This window comes from Lepisma saccharinum, chromosome 23 (genome assembly GCF_977018435.1).
Source record: "Lepisma saccharinum chromosome 23, izLepSacc3.1, whole genome shotgun sequence".
Classification (NCBI taxonomy): Eukaryota; Metazoa; Arthropoda; class Insecta; order Zygentoma; family Lepismatidae; genus Lepisma; species Lepisma saccharinum.
This window is the reverse complement of record NC_139251.1, coordinates 52,762,925-52,775,685: the sequence shown is the minus strand read 5'-3', so window position 1 is coordinate 52,775,685 and position 12,761 is coordinate 52,762,925. Positions and strand designations below refer to the sequence as shown.

Here is a 12,761-nt window from a genome sequence, read left to right as displayed (position 1 = left end):
GCAGCTTGTAATCACATATTCGCGATTACCTGAAAAACGGCTGATTTGCAGACCCATGTTTACTGAGACTTTTTTTGCTTCTGTTATCGTGTACTTTCTTTCAACTATGTCAGTTTACGTTATTACGTATGAGACACCATGTATATGCATTTTTATAAACACTGTAGTAACTGTATTCTCATTCGAGTACATACTATATATATATATACACACACACACAGGGTGGGCACAAAGTTGCTTTCCCCAATAAATGAAGAAATCAAATAAAAGAACCTAGGTGACTTGACAATTTTTATTGTACTTCAAAGTGTCGTTTGTACTTCAAATACTGTTCAAACTGTCCCCCACCATGTTCAATGCACAACAGAATACCTCTTCAGCACTGATTTGCAAATATCATGACACAATTGAGGATTGTCATGCAATCTCTTGAATGATTATTCGATTAGCTGTTGCAAGTGAACCAAATCGTGTGGTTTCTCGGAAAACACTTTGTCTTTGACAATACCCCACATGGAGAAGTCACATTTGTGTGAGGTCACATGAACATGGTGGCCAGTCTGTTGTACCACGATGATTATCCCATTCATCTAAATGTTGATACAAGAACTTCCTCACAACTAAACTAAAATGAGTTTGTGCTCCATCGTGTTGCCACGTGAATGGAATGTTTTCGTAACAAGGGTTATTGACAAGTTCTGGAATCACAACATCCTGCAACATCTGAAGGTATGTGTCACCGGTTATAGTTCCTTTAAAAGGGAATTGTCCTATGATACCACCACTCCAAATACCACCCCAAACAGTGACACTTTAATTTAACTCTTTCGTCATAATTTCCTGTGAATTGGTATAACTCCAATAAACACAATTGTGACTGTTTACACAACCATTCATCTTGAATGAGGCCTCATCTGCCTACAAAATTTGTTTCCAGAAATCTCTGTGAGCTTCATTCTGAATGAGACACCACTCACAGAACTCAACACGTCGGTCCGGATCACATTCGTGTAACGTGTGCAGAAGCTTTGGCCGGTAAGGTTTCATCTTCAAATCATTTAACATGTTCCTTACAGAGGTATGTGACATTCCCAGGTCCCCTGCACGCCTTGTGGTAGACTTCTTCGGGCTGGATACACAACTCTGAGCAACATGTGCAGTATTTTCTTCATTTCGTACATTTTGGGGTCGTCCGCTTCACTGTAGATCATGCACAGAACCTGTAGCCTCGAATCGTTGGTTCAGGTTTCTCATGGCTTGACGTGATGGTGGTTCCACACCTGGAAATCTTCTCCTGAATTCTGCTGTCTCCACATTTGTGTTTTTGTTGTTTCCACCAAGCTTGTAGCACGAAAACACGTTCCTTTGTTAATTTGCGATTCATCTCAAGACCTGAAACAGTGATGGCAGGAGTAGGGGGGAGGGGAGGGAGAGAGACAAATTTCCGGAGGGGCAGAAAAGTGTGTTAATCCTCTAAATATTATGTGGAAAATGTGTTGAATTATCATTTTTTCTTGTCCGTATGGGAGTAGTAAGGGGACAGAACTGTCAACAGATGGATGGAATGGGAGCAGGTGGCACCGTCTGATAGTTGTCGGACATCGTAGTAAGGCATTTTGTTGGATAAACTGAAGGAAAATGGAAACAAATAGGCTCCATTGATACATACGATTTTGGTCGAATATCGCCACCCATCAAAGTATCTCACTACAACATGCGACAGAAATTGCATACATGGCACTTGTATGGAATTGATTTTTGTTGGATGTTTTCAGACTGCAACATCCAACAAAAATCGCATGCATAAACAAGAAGAGCTTTAGACTGTAAATATGCTGCTGGAATTTTATTACTCTTCTGGCTCACTTCACCTTATTTAATGTAGCAATGCTTACGAAGGTTTTCTTTAAAGATCCTGACGTATTACTAGTTTCTCACAAGTTAACATACTTTTACAATAAAACTGCACTATTCTTAGATATGAAGAGGAATCCAACAAAACGGGATATATATATTGAATACTATCACAAAAAAGTGAAACACAAATCTGCATTGGTGAACGTTATAAAAATTGGCAAGTGCATGCTCCCAACCTCAAATTTACTGCAACACTAGTATTGCAATGAAATTAATGCCACTCTCTGTCCTGTCTGTTTAAACTCGTGAGATATGGTCATTAATATCTCACTGAGTGAAGTTAATGTCATATATTATGAAATAAAATACTAATAGAAAATACGTAAATATTTTATTATATTTACTCGAATCATTCAATCATAAAAGCAAATCACTTTCTTCAAGAATAGACTTTTCTCTACCAGCCCTTCTAAGTTTTCACTTTCCATCTACTGATTTATACAAGAGGTGGCCAGAAAGTAATTTTTAATTAGTAGGGACATTGATTTTTCGCAAACACGAAAAACTGTGAAAAATGGTAATTGCTGCGAAGTTGTGTTTATGAATGTGCAGTGATGACACAATTTTTGCCTGTTCGAAATATCGAAATAATGTGAATTTTGCATAAAATGCGAATTGTTCATGTTTTTAGCAGGTTTTTTTTTTAAAAAAAAATGTCCTAAAAGAACGAAAAATTCCATGAAATCCAAAATTCTTGTCTTTTCTAGTCTTAGGCCATGTTTTTGTACATAGAATGTGCAAGTTTTCCAACATTTTATTCAAGAGTAAACTATAATACTTGTTATACATGGAATAATTCCGACAGTCAAATTAAATCATGTATTTCCCACATTTTTTTCAACTTCTATCAAAACCATTTGCATCACAGAGCAAAGTGACAGGGTTCTAACAGGAGATTGAGTGCTTATCTACCGTCACACGGTAGCCACATCTTCAGTATTTGTCGTGCGAGATGTGTTTTGGATTACCAAGCTAAGTGTGCACCATCGGCATTTGTCGAGTGAGAAATAATGGAGGTCAGTCATTAGAGCATCTGACTACCATGTGAGAGACCCGGGGTCGATCCCCTGCAGGGGAGAACCGAGATCTTTTCCAACTGGAGGAAACTTTGAGGGATAAAGGCAGCCAGGAGTGTGGTGCCAGTCACATCATCCCCACTTACAGTCATGATCAAGAAAGTGTAGTTCCCTAACTCAACACCCCTATACACCTTCATGGCAAAGTGCAGGAGAGGACTTTGCTTTTACTTCCTCAAAAATTTGTTCCAACAGATCAAACTCACCAAAATACGTAGACCATGTGACCTACAATTTAAAATAATAGTTTAAAAGCACGTTAGAGTATTAAGTTTCGGTATATTTGGCAGAAAAATGTTCTAAAACAAAAAATGTGAATTTTGGGAAACATTACACTAACAAATCAAAATAATAATAATAATAATAATGATGCCAATTTTTGGTGCCATAATATATCGGTATCTGTCACATGAGATTGATTGATTTAAATTTTTTGGGTGCTCCGCCACTTATGATCATTTGGACCCTTCAGTATATACAGGCAAAAAATCCATTATCTAAAACCCTTACCTTAAAATTAAAAAAAAAAAAAAATAACTTTCAAGATATCAAACTCTCACAAAGAGGCGTAGGCCATGTGACTTACAATTTGAAACAGTAGTTTAAAAACACCATGAAGGTATAATTTCATATATTAGCCAGAAAATGCGCTAAAATGAAAATGTAAATTTTGGAAAAAAATAACACCAAATAGTAAAAAATAAAAAAATACACCAATTTGAAAAAAAATAACAAATAATCAAGGTCCCTACCGATTAGGCATAAATAAAACAAGAATATCAGTAGTAATTTATTGCATTAGTAACAGTGAGAGTCCTAATCTAATTTTCGTCATAATCACCACCGTTCTGGCATTTGTCGTAGCATGGCACTAAAGTTTATATGCCCATTGCATATGTGTCTGACAGCAAAGGCTGGAACTATGTCTACTGCAGTGTAGCTGTCAAATCCTTGTCCTGCCAGAAACCTGTTCAGTTGAACAAAGAGATGAAAGTCTGTACATGCAAGACCAGGGCTGTACAGGGAGTGGTCCAAGATCTCTCACCTGAAGTGATGCAAAGGGCCCACATGTACTCAGCTGTATGGGGTTGTGCACATTCGATTGGCATTCCGTGAATTGTCTGGACCATCGCCTGTCCATACTTTACGGCATCCGGTCTGCACACCTAACACGATTGCTGGTGACTCTGTGCCAAATTCTGAGCATGCAAAAATCTGATTACTACACATAGGCTACATTGCAGTCAGTGGGAGACTTTATGAGAGCTGCAATCTTTAACCTAAAACTGTCCTAAAATGGCTGCATTGCAACTTTGCCAGTTTACAGCTACATGCCACTTATTTCTGCCTGCGTGTGTGTGTGTGTGTTGCTCTCAGACCACTAGTGCTGCGTATAGGCACCATTGGAGGATTTTTCAGGACGTCTCTCATATATAAATTTTCAGAAGATGTTATTAACATTGTGTTCCTGTTTTAAATGTGTGGTTAGCTAAATCAGGTACCTATGCAGCAATTCTATAAATTCCTTACGTTAAATTTCTAATATCTACATACCCTTTTTGTCAGCAATAATGGTATAATTGCATGTTGTGAGTTTCACAGTACTTCACTTGGATATACTGATACTGAAGCAGATATCCCATTGATAATGTAAGGAAATATGACACTTTCTTTTGTACAATTCAGTTGTTTCACTTATATGCAAGAGCTAATTGTTTGCTTTACAGAGAAGAGAGAAGTAGCTTTATGCATCGAAAAATGAGTCTGCACTCATTGTTCTTGCAAGCAGAAGGTTCCAAACCTCAGTGGAAATATCAACATATAATACCGAGAATGTATAAGGAGACTGATAAATTACAAATTGTATGTCTTAATCAATCACTCTTCACTCTTATCTCATTTAGTTGTAACTTTAAAAATATGATAAAACTCCGTAATTCTTCCCTAGCTTGTGAATTGTAATAATTTTCTAAATTCACTATTTTGCTGTTTAAATTCAAATCGTAGAGAATAGAAGATATTATTGGTACTTAACAAATCCATACCCGGATCTGTATGAGTTTATTATTTCCATTTGCAAAAACATCGATTTAGTTTAGTTTGTAATTGTCAGGGAAAAATGTAAATGTCCTGGAAAACCTGGTAAAGTCAGGAAATTTCATTTCTGCTTGTTGTAGCCACCCTGCTGAAACTTGTTCTTGAATTCATGATAGATGGCGCTGTAATCGCAAAAAGTAAGATTTTGCGTAATTCTGGAGAAATACACTGCCCTCTTCGTCAGGCTTTGTAGCAGATTATGCCGTGTCTGTTTGACCAGGAAACAAGGTGTAATGGTTTGTAAGATAAAACATGCTGTCCTGAAGCATGCTCGGCAATCTGATAAAAAATAAAAACGAGGTTAACCAATTATAAAACTGTAAAATGTTGAAAAAAGGGAATGTAGAGGAAAGATGGGTAAAGATGTTAAACAAAATGGAAGAACATAAAAACAAATAGGCTTTAATGTAACGAAAAAAATGGCACTAGCGTTCATGATGATATAGGAGTTCCAAGGTGGAGGGATGACATAATAATTCAGGAGTAGCGAGGAAAAGTAGGGGATGGAAGAAGCAAATGGGCAGGGCCAGTACCAGCCATCGGCAGCACATCAGCAGCGCATCAGCAACACAACATTAGCTGTGAAGACGACTAACTTGAAGATCCATTCTGTGTAAGTAAGATTGTTTATTTTCACATGGTAAAAGGTTTTTCCGGAGCTTAGAAATCTTCAACCTTTTTCAGTTTTATAAGTGGTTAACAACGTTTTGAACAGATTGCCGAGCATGTTTCAAGACTGCATGTTTTCTCCTAAAGACCATTTGACCTTGTTTTCTAGTCAAACAGACACGGCATAATGTGCCACGAAGCCTGAAGAACAGGATGGAAGTAGTTTTTTTCTTCCTGGACTCCATTAGTGGTTATAATGCAGGCTATAACAGTGCAAGAGAAAATTGAAATGGTGCACATTTATGGAGAAAGTGGCAGGAATATCAATGATGCTGTGATTCTTTATGCTCAACGTTTTCCAGACCGGGTGTGATCGCACGCTTCTTTTCACAGAGTTGTTCAACAGTTCTCCACTGAGGGAAATGTACAACCAAAAAAAAAGAAAGGAATCGGCGAAGAACAATTGCTGGAGAAAATAATGAAATTGTGGTATTAGCTGTAGTGGCTCATAACCCCCACGTTAGTACTCTACAAATAAGTCGTGAATCGGGAATTTTGCAGACTACTGTGTGCCAAATACTGAAGCGTAGAAAATATCATCCGTTTCATGTTTCGTTGCATCAAGAACTTCATGGCGATGATTTTCAGAACTGAGTAACAATCTGTCAATGGGCGCTTCAGCAAATACAAGGAGACCCCAATTTCTTTACTGGAGTTTTGTTCTCTGACGAGTCGACTTTTACAAACCATGGTACAATCAATTGACAACATGTGTCGAAAACCTGCATAGGTTACGCCAAGTTGAACATCAGCGCCTGTGGAATAATTGGCGATAAACTTATTGGTCCATATTTTATCGATGGGAACTTAAATGGTGAGAACGAACTTCCAGTATTGCTTGCAGACCTTCCCTTAGACATGCGACAAACAATGTGGTTGCAACATGACGGTTGTCCAGCACATTATTCCGTTGCAGCACGGGAAGTATTAGATCACGTGTACAACCATCGGTGGATTGGAAGAGGTGGTCCAGTGTCTTGGCCTGCAAGATCGCCAGATCTTACTTCGCCTGACTTTTGTTTGTGGGGCTACGTGAAAAGTGAAGTTTATCATGAACTGCCAACAACGTGTGAGAACATGATTGAGCGAATCACCAATGCATGTCGAAAGATTTCACCGGGCACGCTTCTCAGTTGTGTCCGATCATTTCAAGTGCAGATAAATCAGTGTATCGAAGTGGGTTATAACATTTTCAAGCACTTATTGTAAAATGATTATTACAAACAAGCACCCCGATGGCGAAAGGTGAGGATAATCACCTAAAACAAGCACCCCGATGGTGAGAGGCAAGGGGACTCATAAAACAAGCACTCCGATGGTGAGAAGTGAGGGGATTCACATAAAACAATGACCCCGATGGTGAGAGGCAAGGGGACTCACCTAAAACAAGCAATCCAATGGTGGGAGGCTAAGGGACTCACCTTACAAAAGTACCCCGAAGGAAATAAAATACTGCTACGTCGACGTCGTTGTTCCTGGGCTATGCTAAATGCAGTTTCTTAACAAAATTCAACATGCCTCACGTCATTTTCCAATGAAAAGTGCATTTTTTACCATTTCTGCAATATTTCACTTTTGCGATTACAGCGCCATCTATCACAAATCCAAAAAAAAAGTTTCAGACAAAACCTACGTGGGGTGGGGGTGGAGTTTGGCATCTTTTCATCTTTTTATGAGCTTCTTCGAGACGAACAAATTTCGTTAAGAACTTTCTTTTGATCAGATGTGTACTTTTCGAGATATTTCGTTGTGTCAAGCTAAAAACTCAGACCTGGAAAGTCAGAGAATTACAGAGGTGAAAAATAAGTCAGGGAAGTTTGTCTTGATTGACAAATGTTTTTTTGTTGAATTGTAGATGTTACTCGGTGCAATGAACCTGCCAGACATGTGATTTTGAAGAAGTTGTAATAAGCACTGCATTAAATGGGAAATCATCTTGCTAGCCTTTGGTGTAAACATTTAGGTCTTTATTATGCATTGGACACAAACACGGTGCCAGAAACAAGTGATGTAAGGTGAGGAGGTGGGGGAGGAAAAAATTCCAGTGAGGCAAGACACATTTGATGAAGCCTGCCTTCGCGGTGGAGTGGTTAGCACATCACGCTATGACGCCGGTGGTCCCGAGTTCGAATCGTGGCCTAGGCATGGATGTTTCTGAGTGTCCATTCATCATATCATCACTCATCCCCATCTTTGCATCCATCGTCTACTGTTATTGAATTTAACAGGCTAAATCTTTATACGAGGACAGTCCAGAAAGTAAGTTCCAATTAGCTATAAATTAAAACACAATCTTGGGTAATAATTGACATTTTTTTGTCTTAATTATAGTGACCCATAGATTACTTTTCGACATATTCACCACCGTTCTTCAGGTATTTGTGTTAGTGTGGCACAAGATTTTGTATGCCCATGTCATCAGCCTGCCTCCAAAAAGTGGAACTATCTGTACACTGTCTAAACGTGTCCTGCCAAACTGCTTCAGCTGAAGGAAGAGGTGAAATTCATAGTGTGTGATGGGGCTGCCACTTAAAATGATGCAAAAGAGCCCACTCGCGATCAGGTGTGTTTTGGGTCTTGCATGATGGATCTGCCTTCCATGAATTGTGAGGAAGGTAAGGAGAAATTTCCACTGAGGTAGACACGTTTGAAGCCAACCTCTGTGGTGGAGTGGTTAGCACATCGTGCTACGATACCAGGGGTCCCGGTTTCGAATCCCAACCTGAGCATGGATGTTTGTGAGTGCCCATTCATCAATTTCATCATATCATCACTAATACCCATCTTCACAAAATAGCCAAAAGTGGCACAAAAAGCGAACTAAAATAAAGCAAATCAATCCATCAATCAATTAACGAAGCTAACTCCTGGCACAGGACTCATCTTTATATGGCATTAACCTGTTGTTGCCACTTTACCTATGAAGAAACTTGCGGTTAAACAGCCAATTAATACCAACGCTACCCCCCTCTCTTTGAACAACAATCGGAAACCTTAGAATCCCTCCTCCCTGCTGTGGCCAGTAGGAAAACAGGATTTTGCAAAAATAACTGTTCTGCGCTGTGAATACAGCCAGGAAATAGCTTGGCCCTGGAATAACACTGTTCTTAAATTCATTCCCTTCACAACCATGTGACTGCACCACATTACAGACACACACCACCTCTTCCTATTTGTATGTGCGCAGCATGCTCCAACCACTAGTGCAGCGTTCCAACGATATCAGAACTTACTTTCTGGACACTGTTATTAACCGCATTTCTCTATCCTGTCTTATTAGCAAAATGAGATGCCTGTGCAGTAGATTCCCCTACTATAAATTGCTTGGGTTCAGTTTTTATTACACACACACACACACACACACACACACATATACATACATACATACATATACATATTCTTTTTGCTGCCAATTTATGTAACAGTGTTTATTTCAGTACCACTGTATTTGAAGTAACATTGATAATGTAAGGTAATATGACACTTTGTTTTGTACAATTCCATTGCTTCACTTTCAGAACGTTTAGTCCCGAGAAGCAGCTTTATGATATATTAGGGTTTTGGGTGCCAAGCGGATGGCATGTGTTCCCATGTTCACATCAAACAAGCCGCTAATTCACCATACTAATATCTCAATATTGTGTACATGAATTAAGTTGTTTGATTGCTTTCTATAGAAAAGGGACAGAGGATACAAGCGTTAATGCTTTGAAAATAAGTTTGCAGTCATGATTCTTGCAAGCGGCAGGCAAAATATCAACATTTAATAATGAGAAATTACAAAATTTATTCATTAAAACAACTAATTTACTCTAATCTTAATTAGTCATAACATTAAAAATAATAAAATATTTTTTTTAAGCCTCCTTGCAAATGAGAAAAACCCTGTAAAAGTCCCTCCCTAACTTGTGAATTATAATAACTTTGAAAATCACTATTTTCCAAAACAAATATAAATCGTAGAGAAATTAAGTCAATTTCTTGTAAGCTAATAAAATACTTAATACAGTCCATACCTGAAAGCTGTATGAGTTTATTTTCCATGTGCAAAGACGTGGATTTAGTTCAGAATTGAAATTGTCAGGGATAAAATGCAATATTTGTCCTGGAAAAGTCAGGGAAATTCATTTCTGCTTGTCTGTAGTCTCCCATATATATATATATACGTTTATGAATGAGAGATCCTCTGGATATAAATGACAGGATATTATCTGGCTATCCAGACAGGTCTCCCATCCTGGATATTATACTCGACAGAAACCCTTTCTATGTCCAAAATGCAACAAACTCATTTAGAATGATCTATATGTTGTGGATATGCCATGGAGATTTGTGCTAATAGGTCATGATTGATGGTGGTCACAAATTATATAGTAACATCTCGTGAGATGTCTAATTATCACCCTTTGAATATCTATTGTACAAGGATCTCACTGAAATATATAAAGTGTTTTTTTCTGGATAATATTAATGCTGACTTCTGTCTGTTATTAATTTATGTTGGCCTCTGTGTGTGACTGAGTGGTTAGCACAATGCACTACTACACACACACACACACACACACACACAAACACAAACACACACACTCCCTTGGCATTGTAGTGCATTGTGCTAACCACTCTGTCACACACAGAGGCCAACATAAATTAATAACAGGCAGACGTCAGCATTAATATTATTGTCTATGAATTGAAATAAAATTTTTGATAAATTGAAATCACACAGACCCTTTATATTGTTAATATATTTGTGTGTGTGGGTGGTGAGAGGGGTTAATACATATGGCTGAGATAGAGAAAAAACCTGCTTATACCCATTAATTTTTAGAAAGTTTGCCTTGAAAACCTGGAATATTTCTTGAATTTTATCGAGATCCTAGAGTGGTGACCCTAGTATATCTCCTTGCAGGTTATTACTCTTATATACATTGATTAAATGTGCCCTTCAATGAAAATTTTCAAACAATGATATACATTCATATCTTAGAGACACTTATGTTTCAACTCAAAACTTCAGACCAAAATCACTTCTAATAGGATTTCTTTCTTGCAGCTCGACACTAGAGACAGCATTCTGCTCTGCAACTAAGAATAGTAGAACAACTCTGGAATCTACAAGAGAAGGAGAATCTACAAAATCTTCAAACTCTGAAGGTTTTGCCATTTGTAATGATGGAATTAATTTGTTTAATGATAAATGTGAATTTGCTGTTCACATGCAAAATCATAGTAGAACAAAATCGTTTGAGTGCACAATGTGCAAGGAATCATTTAAGGGGATAAAATGTCTTGTGGAATATACAGGAGGTCATAGTGGTGAAAAGTCTTTTTTGTGTTCAACCTGTAGCAAATCTCTAGCATTAAGACACAGTTTTAGAAAGCATTGGAAAACTCATAGTGTTGCAAGCAAGGAAGATCTTCGAAAACATTCCAGAACTTATACTGGAAAGAAGCCCTTTGTATGTTCAGTGTGTAACAATACGTTTACAGTGAGGTCAAGTCTTAGAGAACATTTAATAATTCATAGTGGAGAGAAGCCCTATGTGTGTTCAACATGTAACAAATCATTTGGAAGGAAGGGAGAACTTAGGAAACATTTAATAATTCATACTGGAAAGAAACCCTACCTTTGTTCAACGTGTAACAAATCATTTGCATGGAAGGATAGCCTTGAAAAACATTTAATAATTCATACTGGAGAGAGACCCTACCTTTGTTCAACGTGTAACAAATCATTTGCATGGAAGCGTAGCCTTGAGAGACATTTAATAATTCATACTGGAGAGAAGCCCCATGTGTGTTCAACATGTAACAAATCATTTGCATGGAAGGATAGCCTTGAAAAACATTTACTATTTCATACTGGAGAGAAGCCCCATGTGTGTTCAATATGTAACAAATCATTTGTATGGAAGGCAGATCTTAGAAAACATTTAATAATTCATACTGGAGAGAAGTCCCTTGTGTGTTCAACATGTAACAAATCATTTGGAAGGAAGGGAGATCTTAGAAAACATTTAATAATTCATACTGGAGAGAAGCCCCATGTATGTTCAATGTGTAACAAATCATTTGCATGGAAGTATGGCCTTGAAAAACACCTTATAATTCATACTGGAGAGAAGCCCTATGTGTGTTCAACATGTAACAAATCATTTGGATGCAAGGAAGATCTTAGAAAACATTTAATAATTCATACTGGAAACAAGCCCTTTGTATGTTCAGTGTGTAACAATACATTTAGAGTAAAGTCAAAACTTATGAAACATTTAATAATTCATACTGGAGAGAAGCCCCATGTGTGTTCAACATGTAAGAAATCATTTGCACGGAAGGATACTCTTGAAAAACATTTAATAATTCATACTGGAGAGAAGCCCCATGTGTGTTCAACATGTAACAAATCATTTGGAAGGAAGGGAGATCTTAGAAAACATTTAATAATTCATACTGGAGAGATACCCTTTGCATGTTGAGTGTAATAATGCCTTTACACTGAAGTCATATCTTAGGAAACATTTAATAGTAAATACTGCAGAGAAACCCTTCCTTTGTTCAACGTGTAACAAATCATTTGCAGGGAAGGAAGACCTTGAAATACATTTAAGAATTCATGCTAGAGAGAAGCCCCATGTGTGTTCAACATGTAACAAATCATTTGCACAAAAGAATGATCATAGAGAAAGAAAATTTAGTAGTTCATAGTGGAGAGAAACACTTTGCATGCTCAGTGTGTAATGATTAGAGTTGCAAAATGCCAGCTTTTTTGAACAGAACTTTTTTTCCAAATAAAACATGGCTTTTTTGGAAAGAAAACTGATTTTTTTTTGCCTTTTTACTAATTACAGCTAACCTGTTTCACTTGTAGTGTCATTTAAGAATTTTAATTGTTCATGAAGTCATATTTTGGAACTACCTAAATAATCTTACATCCAAGAGACACTAGCTACTAATTTGTTTTTGTCGTATGTGAGCGTGTATTACCTATGCAATGGCATAGTG

The 12,761-nt window shown here is 37.5% G+C and overlaps 1 protein-coding gene across 1 annotated transcript in view; it reads left to right on the top strand.

Moving 5' to 3' along the window:
- Positions 1-12,465, top strand: part of LOC146005292 (uncharacterized) — a 118,260-nt gene extending 105,795 nt beyond the window's left edge. Inside the window, exon 3 of the mRNA XM_083144415.1 lies at positions 10,813-12,465. Within this exon, the coding sequence (XP_083000541.1) occupies positions 10,813-12,235 (1,423 nt within the window). The 3' untranslated portion in view covers positions 12,236-12,465. The remainder of the gene's footprint in view (positions 1-10,812) is intronic.
- Positions 12,466-12,761: the final 296 nt, after the last annotated feature.